General features: G+C 37.8%; 1 protein-coding gene across 1 annotated transcript in view; it reads left to right on the forward strand.

Moving 5' to 3' along the window:
* LOC131799731 (uncharacterized) overlaps positions 1-19193 on the forward strand; it is a gene marked incomplete at its 5' end in the record, with an annotated part of 51315 nt that extends 32122 nt beyond the window's left edge. The window contains 18 exons of the mRNA XM_066167558.1: positions 1589-3718; positions 4321-4426; positions 5499-5863; positions 6412-6638; positions 7678-7958; positions 8193-8531; positions 8919-9048; positions 9682-9721; positions 10413-10520; positions 11101-11506; positions 12026-12390; positions 12897-13123; positions 14089-14381; positions 14613-14951; positions 15331-15460; positions 16477-16522; positions 17206-17304; positions 17862-19193. Coding sequence (XP_066023655.1) covers positions 1589-3718; positions 4321-4426; positions 5499-5863; positions 6412-6638; positions 7678-7958; positions 8193-8531; positions 8919-9048; positions 9682-9721; positions 10413-10520; positions 11101-11506; positions 12026-12390; positions 12897-13123; positions 14089-14381; positions 14613-14951; positions 15331-15460; positions 16477-16522; positions 17206-17304; positions 17862-18172 — 5942 coding nt within the window. The remainder of the gene's footprint in view (positions 1-1588; positions 3719-4320; positions 4427-5498; positions 5864-6411; positions 6639-7677; positions 7959-8192; positions 8532-8918; positions 9049-9681; positions 9722-10412; positions 10521-11100; positions 11507-12025; positions 12391-12896; positions 13124-14088; positions 14382-14612; positions 14952-15330; positions 15461-16476; positions 16523-17205; positions 17305-17861) is intronic.
* Between the last annotated feature and the right edge of the window lie 2213 nt (positions 19194-21406).

Below are 21406 nucleotides of genomic sequence, written 5' to 3' on the forward strand. Positions count from 1 at the left end.
AGGGTTAAAACACTTGAATAATGTAAAAATTCCAAGACATCTTCATCATTAGGTTTAAAATCATCGCCAAGGCACTTGTCCAATGCCTCTCTATCTTCTGTAGTTACAAATTGGCTAAGTCTTCATATCAACGTCTCTGAAGTGATCACTTCATCCCCATAAAGATACAAGGCCACAAAAAGATCTAACAAATTTACTAGGCAGTAATTGGCCCATAGGTAACCATATAGCAGAACCTAGGCAATGGCTTCCCACTGTAGTTTCTTCATGTCATGCTCAATAAATGGGACTTTTTAATTGTTTCCAATCATCAGCGATGTGAAGCACTTTTGCCAAAGGCATGCTAAAACATTTAGAAGAACCTTGTTGCCTTCTCCCTTCTCTTCTCTACCAGCAGTGGCTATGTTTAGGTTATGGTGCTTCTAGGAATGTAGAAGGAGGGGGGAACAAAACATTTGTTAACACTTATCCTCAAACTGCGACGGGTGATTTTTTAATAAATTGTTTCACTTCAATATCAATCTCCTATGTAGAAAGCTTAACGGCCGATGATAAGGCATCACCCAAAGGCTGGTCGACTCCGATATTCAGTTTTCACGCGAAAAGAAGTGCTCTTACCACTTCGACTCCGTCATTAGTGAAAACCAGCCTCAAACAAATGGAGAAAAGGATATCCCGAAACGATTATCTATTTTTTTCCATAGTTTAGTAATAAACTGTGGGCAAGGACCGGAAGAGCATTTGCAATAAAATTCATCCAAGGTCAAACTTAGTGTAATCCATCGAGCAACATCTACATTTCGTTAGTTTCCAATCGATTTGGCCATTTGTTAAATAAAAATATTATTTACATTCAATTGTACGGATATTTGAATAAGAAAAAAAAGTGGAAAGCTAAATGCAAAAGAGAATCTCTATGAAGAAAAGAACTTTTTGTGTATTTATGATTGCTAGATTATTTCTCTTTTCTTCTCACGAACGCCATTTTTTCCTTTTTCATATTGGAGGGTAGGCGAAAATTTGCAAAATACACAAAAGTTGAAACCCAACGACAAAGCTGGAAGGGAAGAGACTTACAGAAATCTTGGCATTGTCCATCAAAATTCAAGCGATTATCATAAGGCAGTCGAGAACCATGAGCGTCATCTACAAGTTGCAAAACAAGTGGGAGACAAAGCTGAAGAAGGACGGGCTTATGGAAATCTTGGCAATGCCTATCGGAAGTTAGGCGATTTTCATAAGGCTATCAGTTACCACGAGCGTCATCTACAAATTGCAAAAGAAGTGGGAGACAAAGCTATAGAAGGACGGGCTTATGGAAATCTTGGCAATGCCTATCATAGCTTAGGCGATTTTTATAAGGCTATCAGTTACCACGAGCGTCGTCTACAGATTGCAAAAGAAGTGGGACACAAAGCTGGAGAAGGACGGGCTTATGGAAATCTTGGCAATGCCTATCATAGCTTAGGCGATTTTCATAAGGCTATCAGTTACCACGAGCGTCATCTACAAATTGCAAAAGAAGTGGGACACAAAGCTGGAGAAGGACGGGCTTATGGAAATCTTGGCAATGCCTATGATAGCTTAGGCGATTTTCATAAGGCTATCAGTTACCACGAGCGTCATCTACAAATTGCAAAAGAAGTGGGAGACAAAGCTGGAGAAGGACGGGCTTATGGAAATCTTGGCAATGCCTATGATAGCTTAGGCGATTTTCATAAGGCTATCAGTTACCACGAGCGTCATCTACAAATTGCAAAAGAAGTGGGAGACAAAGCTGGAGAAGGACAGGCTTATGGAAATCTTGGCAATGCCTATCATAGCTTAGGCGATTTTCATAAGGCTATCAGTTACCACGAGCGTCATCTACAAATTGCAAAAGAAGTGGGAGACAAAGCTGGAGAAGGACGGGCTTATGGAAATCTTGGCAATGCCTATGATAGCTTAGGCGATTTTCATAAGGCTATCAGTTACCACGAGCGTGATCTACAAATTGCAAAAGAAGTGGGAGACAAAGCTGGAGAAGGACGGGCTTATGGAAATCTTGGCAATGCCTATGATAGCTTAGGCGATTTTCATAAGGCTATCAGTTACCACGAGCGTCATCTACAAATTGCAAAAGAAGTGGGAGACAAAGCTGGAGAAGGACGGGCTTATGGAAATCTTGGCAATGCCTATGATAGCTTAGGCGATTTTCATAAGGCTATCAGTTACCACGAGCGTCATCTACAAATTGCAAAAGAAGTGGGAGACAAAGCTGGAGAAGGACGGGCTTATGGAAATCTTGGCAATGCCTATGATAGCTTAGGCGATTTTCATAAGGCTATCAGTTACCACGAGCGTGATCTACAAATTGCAAAAGAAGTGGGAGACAAAGCTGGAGAAGGACGGGCTTATGGAAATCTTGGCAATGCCTATCATAGCTTAGGCGATTTTCATAAGGCTATCAGTTACCACGAGCGTCATCTACAAATTGCAAAAGAAGTGGGAGACAAAGCTGGAGAAGGACAGGCTTATGGAAATCTTGGCAATGCCTATCATAGCTTAGGCGATTTTCATAAGGCTATCAGTTACCACGAGCGTCATCTACAAATTGCAAAAGAAGTGGGAGACAAAGCTGGAGAAGGAGGGGCTTATGGAAATCTTGGCAATGCCTATGATAGCTTAGGCGATTTTCATAAGGCTATCAGTTACCACGAGCGTCATCTACAAATTGCAAAAGAAGTGGGAGACAAAGCTGGAGAAGGACGGGCTTATGGAAATCTTGGCAATGCCTATGATAGCTTAGGCGATTTTCATAAGGCTATCAGTTACCACGAGCGTCATCTACAAATTGCAAAAGAAGTGGGACACAAAGCTGGAGAAGGAGGAGCTTATGGAAATCTTGGCAATGCCTATCGGAAGTTAGGCGATTTTCATAAGGCTATCAGTTACCACGAGCGTCATCTACAAATTGCAAAAGAAGTGGGAGACAAAGCTGGAGAAGGAGGGGCTTATGGAAATCTTGGCAATGCCTATCATAGCTTAGGCGATTTTCATAAGGCTATCAGTTACCACGAGCGTCATCTACAAAAAGCAAAAGAAGTGGGGGATAAAGCTGGAGAGAGACGGGCTTATGGAAATCTTGGCAATGCCTATCATAGCTTAGGCGATTTTCATAAGGCTATCAGTTACCACGAGCGTCGTCTACAAATTGCAAAAGAAGTGGGACACAAAGCTGGAGAAGGACGGGCTTATGGAAATCTTGGCAATGCCTATCATAGCTTAGGCGATTTTCATAAGGCTATCAGTTACCACGAGCGTCATCTACAAATTGCAAAAGAAGTGGGACACAAAGCTGGAGAAGGAGGAGCTTATGGAAATCTTGGCAATGCCTATCGGAAGTTAGGCGATTTTCATAAGGCTATCAGTTACCACGAGCGTCATCTACAAATTGCAAAAGAAGTGGGAGACAAAGCTGGAGAAGGACGGGCTTATGGAAATCTTGGCAATGCCTATCATAGCTTAGGCGATTTTCATAAGGCTCTCAGTTACCACGAGCGTCATCTACAAAAAGCAAAAGAAGTGGGGGATAAAGCTGGAGAGAGACGGGCTTATGGAAGTCTTGGCAATGCCTTTCATAGCTTAGGCAACTTTCCTAAGGCAATCGAGTACCGTGAGCGTCATCTACAAATTGCAAAAGAAGTGGGGGACATGGCTGGAGAAGGAGAGTCATACGGTAATCTTATGTTATACTCTTAATCAATGCATATCCGAGCTTTCGCGATTTTCATGACTCCAGCCTAAAATTTTCCTGGCAAAATCAAAGGACAAAAGTTTGTTTGAGTGTTACATCTACATTATAAATTTCAAAGTTGAAAATTCTCTTACTGCTCGACCTAGTCTGCCAAAGGATTCCACCTCCAATTTCTAGGATTTTTCAAAGCTGTTTTAAAATTTTAGAATCCCAGAGTTTTGCGACAAAAGAGAATTTTTGCCTCTGTAGTAACCTGATTTCAGTTCAGCTACACGCTGTTCGTAGCTTTTGCGATAATTAATCGACAAGTTTATCACGGTCTTGCTTATTTAATTAATTTTGTCCAGATTTTACTTGGGACAAATTTGTCGGCAATGTGTTTCACGATTTGTCGGCCTTGGCCAAAATTTGTCAAAATTTAGTGATGACGAAAAAATCGTTTTAAATAAACAACTTTTTTTGTTAGTGCGGAAAGACCCCATGTTGAACAATTTTGGTTGAACAGATATTGGGAATTAAGTGGTAGTAAATGTCCGTTATATTGTATACTGAAACCAAACACCTCAAAATAATAATTTCCCCAGCCAAAGAGGAGGATGAGGTACCTTATTACACCGACAGGAAAGATTTGGCAGATATAGAAGATGCAACAGTAGACACTGAAGACAATGAAAAGACTTTGATCAAAAGGTATGGGTTTTTCTGCAATGACTCAGTTTTTTGCCTTTCCCATGTTTTTTTTTCTCATGGATGCACAGACCATTGTAAAGTGCAGGGTTGGAGTTGCTAGGAGGTGTTAACTAATGGCAACTTTTGACAAAGTGCTCTGACTAAAGAACAACCCTCCGGACCTCTTTATAAATGACAGTTACTTTCTTTTATTTTATATTCTTTTTAATCTTTAGTTAATAAAGTTCATGCTTAATAACTGTAATGCTATTAAAAATTTATTACATTCATGCTCAAATCACTGGTGATCCTTGCAATCTGATTGGTTCTCATTGCCACGATTTATTGATAAAATGCACTATTTTTTGCTCTAAAGTGCATCGATTTCCCAGCTAATGAGAAAGCTCCACGAAAGTACAGCAACAAATTAGATTTAACCGATTGTTTTAGGAAATCAATCAAATTGCAGAAAAAAAGAAAGACAACTTTTATAACATTTTACACACCAGCTCAGTACTGGATAAATAACATACATGTATTTGTACCGGCTTTAAAAAAATCTTTATTCATTCAGCAACTGAATTTTGCAAATTTAAAATAAATGTAATGAAGTGGTAATTGAACTTTTGCCATGCACTTTTGGTCTGAAATCATACTGGTGATTTCAAGTGTAATGCTGCTGCACAATCCTTTGATTCAGATGTCACGCGTATGATTTCAGAACAAAGTTTACTCCACCCAGTTCAATTACCATGTTCTACAGGTATTCAACATTTTTTTTCAGTGTTTCCATCAATAAAAGGGGTACTTAATTATTATCAAAAATGATAGTGAATCATTTAAATAAGTGTTTTGATTTATGATTATAACTTGAGGCTATTTGAGTCAAGGAAAAGCAAATTAATGGAAAAGAAAAGAAAAATAAAGAAAAATAACATTTATTAGATCTAGTTTTGAAATTAAGTGTCACTATCTAAATGAGTTTTTCAAACTTCCAGTTTGCCACTTGCATTTTAAATACCTTTGTCATTGCTTACTCCACTTGGGAAAAATATCTTAAAATACTGGATAATTAATTTCCTTTGTATTTCAGAGGAAAAATCGGAGGTAAGGAAGACTCATGGCACCTGAGGGAAGCTGGTGCCTCTATCAAACTTTGCAGTGGAGCTGTACAACAACCTGTGCCATTTACATGTAGATGCTTATTGAGGAACCCCAGGACCCTCTCCCCCTCCACTGCCAGTGATGAGATATTGGTTAGCAGTGTTATTGAAATATCTCATGATGGCCCACCAGATCTGGATTGCAAGAAAAGTTTTGAAGGAATAAGCTTTACTGTATCTTTGATGCACAGTGCCCCATATTTGGAGGGGTATGAGGTGGTTATCAAGCAACTGACTGACCAAGAGAACAATGAATGGAAGGAATTAAAGACACAGAATACTTGGCATGGATCAGGTAACGTTATGTTTTTATTAAATACAGGTGTGAATAACTTAATGAATGATCATGATATTCCTAGGCTCCCTTTTTCACTGGCATCAATGTCAGCATTTGAGAAATGTGCAGCTCCCCCTCTCCTAACCCAAAATTAAACCCAACTTGTAACCCGGACTTATCAGTTGACTTAAGGGAGAAGGAGTCGGTGTGCAATGACTTAGATGCGGACATCTATCCCTGCAATGTATGACCTGCTGCACTCATAATGTCAAAGTAGACTTCTTGCTTCTTCATAGGCATTTCAAATCCAACTTTAGAACTTTTTTTTTCGTTTACCCTTTAGGTGTATCCAAGCAGTACGTGTAATTATTGCACAAATGTTACATGAAGTCTCCAATGCATTTTAATCACTATAATATAAATTTTCCTCAATAACCATGTTGTTGCAAACTTTATTCTTTGAAGCATAAATATCATAATGACATCTGTTGGGGGTAACTTTATTGTTTGAAGACTTCAAAACACAGCTGAAGGATGCATTTCCAATCATTTATTTTTATATGCAGAAACTTCAACAGTTCCCAAGTGGCTTTTCCCATTTGCACAAGCTGTTTGTACAAAATCAGCAGTTTCTTCATTTGCTGCAGTCTGGCGTCCTAAGTCTTTCACCTTTTCAAGAGGTACTGCAGGAGGCCCGGAATTGACCTGTATTGTGCCTGACCTTCCTGATGTCAGTGTCCAAATTCCTCAGAGTTGTGTTCCTGTTTATCAAGATTTCTGTGTGACAATCAAGGTGCATGGAACTATAAAATTATATACATGCATGAGTCCTGCAATTTTTTCATTTTACAGTTTTGAAAGTCATAGGATTGGCGTGAGGGGATTGTCAAAAGCAAGGAGATAAAACAAAGGTGTTGCAATAGTATAACCTGTACCCTCAGTTATTTGCCATACACTCTATGAACTTGGTAGCAATATTCATGGAAAAAGAGATATTAATTAACAACTTTAAGCTAAAATAGAGGACAGTTGAGCTTGTGCTTGCATGTGTGTGAAGATACATGTGACAAAGTTCTAATCAGCAGTTTTGGTAACTTCGAATTATTTGTGGTACTACTGTCCCCATGTATACTCATGGATCCTGGGCATTCCCTTTTTAAAACTAGGTTTTGGAAAACTCGTTCTAAGCAACAAACAGACTTTTGCTTCGATATAAATGTCAAATTGAAATCATTCCTGTCAGGTAAATTGGTTTGTATTGGTTTGCAATTAATGCAATTAGTGGATGAAGTTATGCATGATATCATGATGAATTAGCAAAACCAAGGTCTGAGTTATCTGCGTAAGCCGAAGACAACACAGAAATAAGATTTGGTGAGTTATGACATCATGCAAAAACCAAATGAAATTATTGTTTTATTATACATCTTTTTAACAAATTACGAAAGAAGACATCTCTTTAAATTTGCAAAAGTTTAAGAATACTTCACAGACAGTCAGGGCTTGGAAACTAGGCAGAGGTTGAACTCGACATGATAACTGCAATAACTGCGGTAGATATTGGGTTATATGTGAACTTTACTCTTTACTGTATATTGATTGAGTGCTCTTAATGAATCAGACTTTTTATATTAAGTCCAGTGTACACATTTTTTCATAATAATGCTTATATTACTACATAAAACTTTGAAAGGACATTTACATTGTGTACTATAATTTTAGATAATTTCAAAATTTCATCCTGAAATTCACTTTCCACAATGTAAAGCAAATTATCTTTACGCTAGGAGTGGTTTAACATGCCCAACAACTTGTTTTGCTTTTAAATCCAGGTACAAGAATTCCCGAGCAGTGAGCTAAAAGGAGAGGGAGGACTTGTCGGTCCAGTTATATACATTTCAGGCTCTCAAAATGTTAGTCTCATCGCGCCTGTAACAATAAGGATTCCTCTCACCTTCAGTAAAGAAAAACAAGAGTTGGCAGAGTTACGTCCCAGTGAACTGAGGATATTACAATGTGAAGCACATGACTGGAAAGACATTACAGATAAATTAGATGAACCGCCACGTCTTGTAGATGGGAAAGTGCAATTTAAAGTTAGGCATTTCTCTGGGTAAGTATTTCTCTTTGGCTTTATTTGAAAAATAATACGTATGACGTAGAGGAAATTCAAACGTATTTTAGTGTACAGTCATACATACATGGATTTCTTTTAGTTAACTATAGATTCAATAATTGAAATGACCACTCGAGTACGTATATACTCAAGATTACTGTTCAATAGCTGATAATCGTTTCCATTGGATTGCTTGAGCTGTGTTTGATTTTTCCTTTTCTTTTTCGATAGATTCCGTCCAATCAAGTTGATGAGATCACTTTTACAATCTACTTCGGGCTTCAGTGAGTTTGTAGGAAAACATTGCAATAGGTCTAGGCCTCAGCATGCCCGATTTTTTACGTGCTTGTGTGAGACCGGTGTTCGTGGACATTTTAAACTCAAACTTTTTTGCTATCCTCAAAGACTGTATTATGATGTAATACGAAAAATATCGGAATGTGTCGTACTCTACAAAGACGAAGGCTGCTCTTGTAAACCAGTTTGTGGAGAGGAGAAAATTTTGGTGTCTCTTTCCGAGGCTATCATACCCCAGGACACAGACCAGAAAAATGCCCTGCAGTTTGTGAGGTATAATATAATACAACTTATTTCTGGCCCATCAAGTACGTATGATTTACTTGAATACTTCTAGGTTACGTCATGCTAGTTTTACATAGAAATGATTTATTCCTTCCATTGTAAAATTGTACATTGTTCAACTGTCAGTGAACCATTTTTCGCCACGGCTTTTCTAGGTTTCTTATCAATCAATAGGGCCATGGAGATATACATGTTGGTTTTTTTTCGGCTTTATTTCCTTCAAATGCTCGCTTTTAAATATTCAGTAGGGCTCTCGTTAAATGTGCTGTCATTTTCGGTTGTAAGAAAAGATTTCAGAACGTGTGCTTTTCTAGACGAAGACTCGGCTGGTGTACGTTAGGTTTGCCTCATTTAAATTCATTTCATTTTTAACAGATTCCACGAGAACAAAGTTTATTACACAGGTGGTGAAGTTTGCTTAGGAAGTGAGAGTGTTCCAGGAGTGAAGTTTTGCGACCAAAATCAGCAACTTTTGTGCAACATTATCATGGTATTAGGGTCTCAAGTAGGCGTCTACAGTAGATGACAATTAATTAAAAGGATTAGCAATGTTTTAACCACAGGCAGCCCAAGCTCTAGTTGTAAGATGATCATCTTGCGAAATAAGAGTCATGGCGTAAATTTTAGTTTATATTGGAATAATTACGACCGCTCTTAGGAAGTAAAAATACAGTCAAATTCTCAATAAAAATATCTCACCTTACTTCCAAAGTACATTGCCTGTGGTCAGACCGCTTACTAAGATGAAAAGAAGCCATTTTAGCAAGTTCTCCATTTTTAGGTTTCTTTCTCCTAGGAGTAGTAAAGCTAGTTTCCGAGTAAGATAATGAGGTCATTTAAGGCGGCACGAAACTTATTAAGGACGAATCACTAGAAACAAAACCTTGAGGAACGTCGAATAGGTAAAGAAATGTCCTGCCACAGAAAACAGTACATGAACATGCAGGACCTTGCAAATTTTTGATTTTGATTTTGTGATTAGTTTACTTTTCAGTTGCTTTAAAGTCCCTTTCTATGCCTCTGCCTTTTTTCTTAATTATTTTTCCTTTTTCTTATTAATTAGTAAATTTCTTTATTTCCTCATTTCTATTCACCTCATACGCACCCGTAATATTGCAAATTTTCCTCCTCCATTTAGGTTTCTATTCCTGTCACCTCTGAATTTGAAGAAGGAAGTGGTAAGTTGTTGTTTTTGTTGCAGGTTTTGTTGTTGCTCGAATAAATACAATTTACTGGACTAGTCATCTTGTTCTAAAATATGTTGTTCGAATAAATACAACTACTTAACACCAGTCATCTTGTTCTAAAATATGTAAATTCAGAAATCTAGGCTCTATGGGTTTTTAAAATGTAGCTTTTAGTGACAAAGCATGTGTTCTCAAGGGAAAGTCATAATAACCTGCCTTACTTCATGTGTTAATAAATCAGGCCGTGCCCCCTCATGCTCAACAGTGATGGCTTATTGTCTCTGTTATGTATCAGTAAACTCAATGCAGACTACGGTGCGTGCGTCCCTCCTTGCAGGGAATTTGATGCTGAAAACGAATAAAGCACAAAACGGCTTGGGAAATACACAAAATGATGGAGTAACTCTGACAGTGATGAATCGTTTGCACCCGCTATTGCTTTGCAAATGAAATCTTGAATCGAATATTTTTCCATCTAACGGTCCCCTTCGTCAAATTTGTCAATGCTCATTCTTACTTATAAGAGAAATCGACAAAACTTACCACTTTAATTTGTGAACGCTAGATCATACCCGAATGATCACAGTCCAGGATCACCACATCAACGTTTCCGAACCATCAGCGCCATAAAAATTGCATTAGTTCTCAAGCCAGCCATCTCATTAACCCCATTATTCTGCAGGTATTTCCTCCCAAAGTGTGAAACATTCAATTGTAAAGCGTCCAAATTCAGAATCATCGCCATGCAGCCCTGTTGCAGCTCCTAGGAAGAGGATACTCCAATCTGCAGGTAGTACCGAGATTAAAAATGTCGCGATGGATTTTCCTTTTTAATTGTATTTTATTCAAGTTTGTATGTTGTTGTTACGCGTTTATGCATGGTAAAATTTGTTTATGCAGAAAGACTGGCATTATATATCTTAGACATCCTCCTTACCCACTTATATAAGAGAATAAAAAATAATGAATTAAAAGTGGACTCTATCATTAATCCAACACCTGTGTATCTCGAACTACATTAACCTATTCCAGCATTAACGGCTGGAGCCTATAGCTAAGAGACGTTAATGACCTCCATTTTCAAGATGCTTGTCGGGCCATACGCGAAATAAGAGGTCAGAAATAGATAACGAGTCTGGAAAACTTCCTAAGCGTTTTTATTTTTTTTTATGTATGGGTTGGGAAAATGGTTTCCCCGCCGCTGCAAATGTCTCCTCGCTCAAGCTTGACAATCTCAAGGGCTGACGATTCGGTATTGAATGATACCAAAAAAAAAAAAAGTCGCCTTTCGCCACAACTGTTTGCTATTCGTCAAAGCCTTGAAGCATCCCTTTTCTAATTTCTTATTCTCCCTCTGTTGTTATACTCAGGTATCTATTTGGTTAAACATGGGGAACCGTCAAATGAGGAGTTGGAATATCTGTCTTGGGAACTTGCAGGAAAATGGAAGACATTAGGAGGACGCCTGGGATTCAGCCGAGCCGCAATAAGAAACTATGATGAAGACAACCCGAAGTTGGCAGATAAAGCTTTTAACATGTTAATAGATTGGAAACAAGGACAAGGCAGCAAAGCCACTTACACAGTTTTGAACGATGCCTTGTGTCACAAATTGGTGAATTGTAAACTTCTAGCAGAACAGTTTTGTTGCGATAAGACTGAAGGCAATGCCTCTCAGGGGCTACGCGATTTTAATAAGGCGGTCAGAAAAAAATTGGCGGATGAAAAACATGCTACAGTAGACTATGAAGAAAATAAAAAGACTTTGATCAAAAGGTATGTTTTTCGCAATAACTCAGTTGTTTACCTATCCCTTGTTTTTTGTTTTTATTTTCAGTGTTTCCATCAATGAAGTGGTACTTAGTCATTATAAGGAATGATAGTGAATCATTTAAATAAATGTTTTGATGTATGACTCTCATTTGAGTCTATTTGAGTCAAAGAAAAATAAATTGATGGAAAAATTTCTTAGCACAGCTGGCTAAATAATGTTAAAGCCATTTTTTAATTTTGTGTAAATTGGGTTTTTGAGGAACAACCTTTAGGATGTTCATATATTACAGAATTTCTTATTATGTTCATCTAGCAATTTAGTAAACCAGAGCAGGAATCTCAATTTACTATTGGGAGTGGCCAATTCAAAATATTTTTTGTATCTTATATTTGCCAATTATTTGAAAGACTCGTTCAAACTGCAAGTTTGCGACTCGCATTTTAAATGCCTTTGCCATGCTTACTCCACTTGGGAAAAATTATATTTAAATACTGAATGATTAATTTTCCTGTGTATTTCAGAGGAAAACTTGGAGGTAAGGAAGACACATGGCACCTAAGGGAAGCCGGCGCCTCTATCAAACTTAATAGTGGGGCTGTCCAACAACCTGTGCCATTTACATGTACATGCTCATTGTGGAACCCCGGGACCCTCTCCCCACCCATTGCCAGTGATGAGATATTGGTAAGCAGTGTTATTGAACTATCTCATGATAGTCCACCAGATCTGGAATACAGAGAAAGTGTTGAACGATTAAGTTTTACTATAGCTTTGTTGCAAAGTGCCCCAAATTTGGAGGGGTATGAGGTGGTTATCAAACAACTGATTGACCAAGAGAACAATGAATGGAAGGAATTGAAGACAGAGAATACTTGGCTTGGATCAGGTAACGTTATGTTGTTATTAAATGCAGGTGTGAATAACTTAATGAATGATACTCTCAGGCTCCCTTCTTCACTGGCATCAATGTCAGTATCTGAGGAATTGTCAACCTCTCCCTCTCCTGACCCAAAATTGATCCGAACTTGTAACTTGAACTTATCAGTTGGCTGTTGTTGGCTTAGGGGAGGAGTAGGTGTGCCATGACTCAGATACTGATATTGATCCCAGCAATTTCGTTTTACCTGTAGTTGCATCCAAGCAGTACGTGTAATGTTATTACACGTACTGCTTGTATTATTACGTGTATTGTTGCATAAATGTTACGTGAAGTATACAATGCATTTTAGTCACTATGATATAAATTTTTCTCAATCACCATGTTCTTGCAAACTTTCTTCTCTGAAGCGTAACTATTCTCATGATATCTGTTGGGGGCAACTTCATTGTTTGAGGACTTTAAGACACAGCTGAAAGGGCGTAATTTCAACCCACATTTTTATTTTCATGCAGAAACTTCAACAGTTCCCAGGTGGCTTTTCCCATTTGCACGAGCTGTTTGTTCAAAATCAGGAGTTTCTTCATTTGCTGCAATCTGGCGTCCTAAGTCTTTCACCTTTTCAAGAGGTACTGCAGTAGGTCCGGAATTGACCTGTATCGTGCCTGACTTTCCTGATGTCAGTGTTCAAATTCCTCAGAGTTGTGTTCCTGTTAATCAAGATTTCTGTGTGACAATCCAGGTACATTAAACTATATAATTATATACATGGATGAATAAAACCTTTTTCAGTTTTGAAAGTAACATATAAGATTGGTGTGAGGGGATTGTCAAAAGCAAGGAGATAGCATAAAGGTGCTATAGGAGTACAGCCTGTACCTTCAGTTACTTGCAATACACTCCATGAGCTTAGTGGTAATATTGATGGAGAGATATTAATTAACAATTTTAAGCTAAATACAAGACAACTGTGCATGTATCTACATGTGTGTGAGGATACATACATGAAGTAATATTCTAATCAATAGTTTTGGTAACTATGAATTATTTGTGTCACTTGCTGTCCCCTAATGTACTCATGAATCCTAGCAATCGCCTTTTCAATAATTAGATTTTGGAAAACTCACTTAAAAACTCACAACGGAACATTTGTTTTTGTTTCGCTACAATATAAATTTCAAGTTGAAATCATTCTTGTGAACAGAGTTGGTTATGTAGTTTTTATTGGTTTGCAATTACTGCAATTAGTGGATCAAGTTGAGCATGAAGTCCTGCATTATCAAAACCGAGGTTTCACTTATCTACCAAAGCTGAAGATGACCCAGACATAAGGTTTGATAAAAAAAGACACTTCTCTCTAAGTTTTCAGGGCGTTGGAAACTAGGCACAAGCTGAACTCAACATGATAACTGCGATATCTGCTGCAGATATTGGGTTATCCTGTTAACTTTATACACTATTGTTTATTGAAGGAATGCCCTCGACAAATCAGATATATTATAGTAAGTTCAATGTATAGTTTTTTCGATAACAGTGCTTAAATTAATGCTACATCAAACTTTAAGAGGGCATTTACATTGTATACTATTATTGGAGAATTAAATTTCATCCTGAAATTCACTTTTCATTATGTAAAGGGTGTAAATGAACTTTATTTTGGGAGTAGTTTAACATGTTCAACATAACATTTTTTGGTTTTGAATCAAGGTACAAGAATTTCCAAGCAGTAAGTTAAAAGGAGAGGAAGGACTTGTCGGTCCAGTTCTGCACATTTCAGGCACTCAAAATGTTACTCTCATCGCGCCTGTAACAATTAGGATTCCTCTCACCCTCTGTAAAGGGAAACAAGAGTTGGCAGAGTTATGTCCTGGTGAATTTAGGATATTACACTGTGAGTCACTAGTTGAACCACATGACTGGAAAGACATCACAGATGGACTGGATGAACCGCCACTTCTTCTCGATGGGAAAGTGCAATTCAAAGTCAAGCATCTCTCTAGGTAAGTATTTCTTGTCGGCTTTATTTGAAAAATAGTGCGCAGGACTTAGAGGGAATTTAACAGTATTACAGCATACAGTCATGAATGCATCTATTTATTTTATTTAAATATAAATTAATCATTAAAATGATCACTCGAGTACGTAGACTCAAGGTTACTGTGCAATGGCCATAATCATTTCCGTTAGAGTGCTTGAGCTGTATTTGGTTTTTTCTTTTTTCTTTTTCATAGATTCCGTCCAGTCAAGTTGAGGACATCGCGTTTAAAATCTGCTTCAGACTACAATGCTTATGTAAGAAAAATTCGCCGTAGGTCGAGGCCTCAGTATGCCCAATTTTCTACTTGCTTGTGTAAGACCTCTGTTCCCGGACATTTTGGACTCAAACTTTTCTGCTATCCTCCAAGCCTGCAATATGATGTGAACCGGCGAATATCAGAGTGTGTCGTGCCCTACAAAGGCGAAGGCAGCTCTCGTAAACCAGTTTGTGAAGAGGAGAAAATTTTGGTGTCTCTCTCTCAGGCAATCATACCCCAAGGCACAGACGAGAAAAACGCCTTACAATTTGTGAGGTATAATATCGTATAGTTTATTTTTTCCCCATCAAGTACATAGGATTTAATTGAATACTTCGAGATACAGTCATGCTAGTTTTACATAGAAATGATTTATTTCTTCCATTGTAAAATTGTTTATTGTTCAATTGTTAGTTAATTATTTTTCGCTATGGCTTTTCTAGGTTTCTTATCAATCAATAGGGTCATGAAGGTATACATTTTGGTTTTGTTTCGGCGTGATTGTCTTCAAATGCTCGTTTTCAAAGATTCAGTAGGGCTCTCGTCAAATATGCTGTCATTTTCGATTGTAAGCGTGTACTTTTCTACACAAAGACTCGGCTGGTGTAGTGTATGTTGGGTTTGTCTCATTTAAATTTCATTTTATTTTCAACAGATTCCGCGGGAACGAAGTTTATCACACAGGTGGTGAAGTTTGCTTAGGAAGTGTGAGTGTTCCAAAAGTGAAGTTTAACAACCGAAGTCAGGAACTTTTGTGCAACGTGACCATGGTATTGGCATCTCAAGTAAGTGACATTTTACGGTTCGTGAATTAGCTACTTAAATGCACTTTTAGCCCAGAGTTAATATATTACTGATGCCAACCTTACTATAGTATATGACAGTGAACTAAAAGGATTAACAACCCTGTAACGAAAGGCAGCCCAAGCTTCACATGTGAAATGATCATCATGCCAAAATAGAGTCATGGCGAAAATATGAGTTTGTATGGGAATAATAACGACCGCTCTTGGGAAGTAAAACTACACTCAAATTCTCAATAAAAATATCTCACTTTATTTCCAAACTGCATTGCTTGTTGCCTCACCGCTTACCATGTTGAAAAGAAGCAATTTTAGCAAGTTCTCCTTCTCTAGGCTTCTTACTCCTAGGAATGGTATATTTTCGAGAGACACTAAATTGACAGCATGAGTTCTCGATGCACTGATATAAATGTGTTTACCCTTCCTGTAAACATTATTGCTTGCTAATATTTCTTATACGCTCAATATGAAATTTAACATGACTGGGATAACCTTTGGTGTATTCATTATATCAAAACAAATCCAGCAAATACCTAGGAAAATAAAGCGGCCACACTAGGATCCGGCCTTCCGGTCTTTTGATCAAGTTTTTTTTTAAATACCAGTAGTAATCTGGAAAGGGAGAGGTTAAATAAGCACTGCTGAGTCGATAACAGTCTTACAAATTCGCCATCTAAAGGTTTCCGAGTAAGATAATGAGGTTATTTTAAGGCGGCACGGGCCATATAGAGGACGAATCACTGGAAACAAAAGACTGAAGAATGTCGAATAGGTAAAGAAATGTCCTGTCGACAGGACGCAGCGTATGAACATATAGGACCTTGTGATTTTTTTTTATTAAGTGTACTATTTTTATTTTTCAGTTGCTTTGAAGTCACTTTCTATGCCTTTTTACTTATTTAATTTTCCTTTTTCTTATTATTAAGTAATTTTCTTTATTTCCTCATTTCTATTCACTTCATGTGCATCCGTAACATTGCGAATTTTCCTCCCTTTAGGTTCCTGTAACCGTTGATCATGAAGAAGGAAGTGACTCCCTTCGAGGTAAGTTGTTGTTTTTTTGTTGTTGGTTTCGTTGTTTTTTGAATAAATACAATTTATTAGACCAGTCATCATTGTTCTAAAATGTGCAAACTTATAAATGCAGACTCTGTGGAATTTGAAAATGTAGTATTTAGTGATGAAGCAACGTATTTCAACGCAAAGTCATAATAACCTGCCTTACCTCATGTATTAATAAATCGGGTCGTGCCCGCCTCACGCTCAAGAGTGATGGCTTATTATCTCTGTTACGTATCAGTAAACTCAATGCATACGTTTACGGCGCGTGTGTCCTTGTAGGGAGTTGGATACTGCAAACGAGTAAAGCGCAAAAAAGCCCGGGAAAGACACAAAGAAGTGTAATTCTCCAAAACATTATTCCTTTGGCTATATCGTTAAATTAATGGAGTAACTAGTGAGAAATCCTTTGCAACCTGCGACTGCTTTTCAAATGAAACCTTGGATCGAGATTTTTCCTTACAATAGCCTCCTTCGTCAAATTTGTCAATGCTTATTGTTACTTAAAAGAGAAATCAACAAAACCTACTACTCTAAGTTGTGAAGGCTAGGTATTACCCGGATGATCACAGTCCAGGATCACCACATCATCGTTTCCGAACCATCAATACTATAAAACTTGCATTAGTTCTCAACCCAGCCATCTTATCAACCCCATTGTTCTGCAGGTATTTCTGCCCAAAGTGTGAAACATTCAATTGTAAAGTATTCAAACGCAGAATCATTGTCATGCAGCCCTGCTGCGGCTTCTGGGAAGAGGAAACAATGTACGTAGTGCCGAGATTGAAAATGTTGCGATGGATTTTCCTTTTATTCTATTTTTTCAAGTTTGCATATTGCTGTTACACGTTTATATATGGTAAAATTTGTTTATACAGAGAGACTGGCATTACGTTTATTAGACATCCTTTACACCTCGTTATAATGCGAAGATTATAAAAGAAACGATTTAAAACTGGGCTCTCTCACTAATCCAACATCCGTGTACCCTGAACAACTATCACCTATTCCAGCATTAGCGACTGGAGACTAGTTAGGACACGTTGTTAATGACCTCCATTTTCAAGATGCTTGTACGAGGCCAGAAATAAATAATGAGTCCGGAAAACTTTCTCAGCGTTTTTCCTTGATGGGTTGGAAAAATGGTTTCCCTGCTGCTGCAAATGTCTCCTCTCCCAGGCGTGACAGTCTTTAAGGCCAACGATTCGGTATTGAATGATACCGAAAAGAGAAATCGCCTTTCGCTACAACTGCTCGCTTTTCGCCAAAGCCTTGAAGCACCCCTTTCCTAATTTTTTAATTCTCCCTCAATTGTTATTCTCAGATATCTATATGGTTAAAGATGGTAAACCATCAGATCGCGAGTTAGAAGAGCTGTCTCTGAAACTTGGAAAAAAATGGAAGGAATTGGGAAGCTGTCTGGAATTCGACGACGCTGCAATAACTAACTTGGATGAAGACAATAAGAAGTTGGCAAGGAAGGCTTATCGTATGTTATTGGCTTGGAAACAAAGAAAAGGCTTCCAAGCCACTTACACAGTTTTGTACAATGCCTTGTGTGACAAATTGGTGGAATGTAAACTTCTAGCAGAAAACTTTTGTTGTTCTGAAATTGAAGGCAATGCCTCTCCTTAGTCTTAAATTATAAAAAGTGAGTCGTTTCTCTACAGGGGCGTAGCTAATTGTACGCACGGTACGCACGTGCGTACTTAAAACAGTCGAAAGTAAAAAAATAAAACACAAAAGTGAAAAACAACAAAAAAGCATAGAAGAGATAATTGTTTTAAAAAAGCAGTTTTCCTCAACTCATTTAACCGTGGTTGTTTTTGTATGTTTTTTTTTTTAATGTATATTTTCTAAATATAATCAGATTGTCTTTAAGGTGCTGCAGTCAATGAATCGAAGAAGACGACAAAAAATTTTTACAACTTAGTCATCATTTCATATACAGTAAAAAAGTTAGGCTCACAATGTAACCTCGCCTTTAGTCAAGTCACCTGAGAAGGATTTGGGACTTGGGGGTTGGAGGTGGGAGGGATTCGAATAATTATGGATACCTCTTGAAAACTCCTGGTTACGCCCCTGCTCTAGTACGTCATACGTCTTTGTGAGTACTCCAAAGAGCGTTTGTATCGAGCATTCGCGCTCAGTAAGTCGTTCATTTCGTCTTGCGCTCGAAGATAAGGAGAAAATTAGCTTTAGAGTATAGATATTTACACGTATTTTTGCAATCAAGAAACGCTGGCCAAAGAACATTGAGGTCGGAATTCATTCGAATGTCCAGCACATGTTATGCACATTACCACCCTGAAGCATCTAATTTAATTCCTCACAGTTTAAAATTAGAATGCATTTTCTCCTTACTGTTCTCTGTGCATTTCCTAAGGAATGGACATAAATAATTACATAAATAATTATTTTAAAAGTCAAGAGTTTCTTAAGTTGGTGATCAGTTACTTTATGCTCATGTTCTTAATTTCTGTCTCAGGACCCTGTAAGGAGAAATTAGATGCTAGACACTGTTTGAGTTGAATTAATCGTTTGTGGTGAGCTTGAAGTAACAGCGTAATTTTGCATAGAGTGAGATTCCCCCTGTGCTAGTCTGGTGGATAAGCATAAAACATATAATGGCCTTATTACAGAATAAAATTTGGAGATGCTGAGCTGTCATTTTGATCTTAAAAAGTGTGAAAGGTCAACAAAAATCAAATACACAATTTCTTTTCCTGAGGCTTAGCTCCCATGATTCTTTGTGATTCACAGAGATTTGGCCCCATTGAAAGTTCAACAATTGACAAGTTGTTCGAGTTGTTCCCTTTAAATATGATATAGATTTACATAGCCGAACCTAGAAGTGAACTCTACTCAGTTCATTTTTCAGCCCTTCAACTTACTAAAACTCCTAAGCACTGGCTTTCGAAGAGTTAACGAGATGTGGAACGGAGGGACGATATTCTCACAACTTGCAAAGCGATCAACATAGCAACATGCATGCTAGTCAGCGGTATTTTCAAGCAGCTGAAGACCTTTGTTGATGTTCCTAATGGTTGGACGGATTATCCAGGATATAGAATGTTTTCTTCAGATATCATGTATTATTTCAGTATCGGTTGAAATGATATTTTGTTGCACGTGTTTGTTAATTTCGGTTGAGATCGAATGAAACGACGGTAAACGACTTTGAGTTAAGATCTAGATATCACCGGTCCTTTGAAGGGTTTACACGCAAGATCAATAATCAGTGAAACAATGTGCCAGAATCGTATTGGCACCTCTTATACTTTCTCTTGGTGTCGCCATTTACGACTGTTTACTTCAACGGTTTTTCTCTAACGTGTCAAACTCCTCTGATAACCGTAAAAAATTAGAGAGAAAAGTCACTTTTAACTCGTGTTCCTGTTTAAATCCTCCTCTATGCTGTAACTGCATAATTATACCAGTGTAAATGCCTGTAAACCAAATGTCCACTATCCTGGCAACTCTAGCTACTGAAACACTAAAGTTGTCTACCATCTATTTCTTGCGCTGCGAAAGTTTGATTTTAACGAAGACAAGCTAAAACTGGAATATATTTGTTCATTACAAAAATTGATCCAAACATCAATCAAGTTTTGTATTTAGTTTTAAAATTGTGTCGCTGTTGTTATTGGCCTATAAAAGAGGTTCAAAAGTCCTAAATGGTAGCCTCCATGAATTTCAATCCTACACTTTCCAAAACAGTCATCAGAAGAACTACAAATCTTATGAGAGATCAAACGAAGCTTCCGGGATTTGTTTCAGCTTTGAATAGTGAATAGACAAGATTGACAGGAAAGAAACCTGTTGACGCAATCAAAGAAAAGACGGTTGACGCGTAGAATTCAACGACTTATTTAAGACCAGTCGGCCTGAAGGAAGAGAGACTCGATTCCTCTAAAAAATTTGAGATATCTCTTTGCCCCCGGTGAGATGGAAAGTGATCAAAGAAGGCTAACAGATTCAATCTGGTCTTTGAAAGTCTACAATATCGAGCGATTAAGGGTGAATGAAAGGAAGCCTGTTCTCTATTATCTAAAAAGATAGTCCAAAGTGTGCATTCGTTGAAGAAGAGCTTCAGATTGTTCCTCCTGGAACTGAGCTGCCTCCTGAAGGAATCCGTTGATTTGAAAAAAAGACTATTACAAAATGAGTTTCTCAATAGTCCCAAGCAATCTTGGTGACACAGTTAAGGAAACTGATAAAGATATTAACAATACTAAATCGTCAATCTTGCCAATGCAAATGACACCGAACAAGAAGTATGTTGATGAAAAAACAGAAACAATCCATTTTTTGTCAAAATATGTAGGAAGAAGTCTTTTCGTTGAGACATTCATAAAAAAAGCAACATGCTGGTATCACACAGACCACAACTCAAACAGTGATGTACATCATCAAAACAAATTTGTGTCACTTCTTTCGATCTATTAGGATTGAACAACCATGCAACACAAAACAAACAAATTCACGCCGACCGAGAATATCTTCTTCAAAAAAACAGTGGAAGACACTTTTTCTCTTTCGCTGAAGACAGAGTCTTCGATCTCCCTTTCAAGTTTTCCTTTTCTCTTTCGCATGGTCTTTCTGTCTCTGCGCATGTTGTTTTGAATCAAAATAGATAGTCGTTAAAACGAGTAAGTAACAAATTGAAATATTCTCTGATTGGAAATGGAAACTGGTGGATTTCGCTGCCGAGAGACTGCCGAGACTGATTTAACGATTGCTGGCGCAAAAGAAACAAGACAAAAAAGAGAAGATTTTGGATTTATCATAGTGATGTTGATGGAGGAGGAAGTTATGATTCAAAAACAATCCCGACAACTTCTGAGAGATGGAAAATTATCCGATATC

This window comes from Pocillopora verrucosa, chromosome 5 (genome assembly GCF_036669915.1).
Source record: "Pocillopora verrucosa isolate sample1 chromosome 5, ASM3666991v2, whole genome shotgun sequence".
In the NCBI taxonomy this organism is placed as follows: Eukaryota; Metazoa; Cnidaria; class Anthozoa; order Scleractinia; family Pocilloporidae; genus Pocillopora; species Pocillopora verrucosa.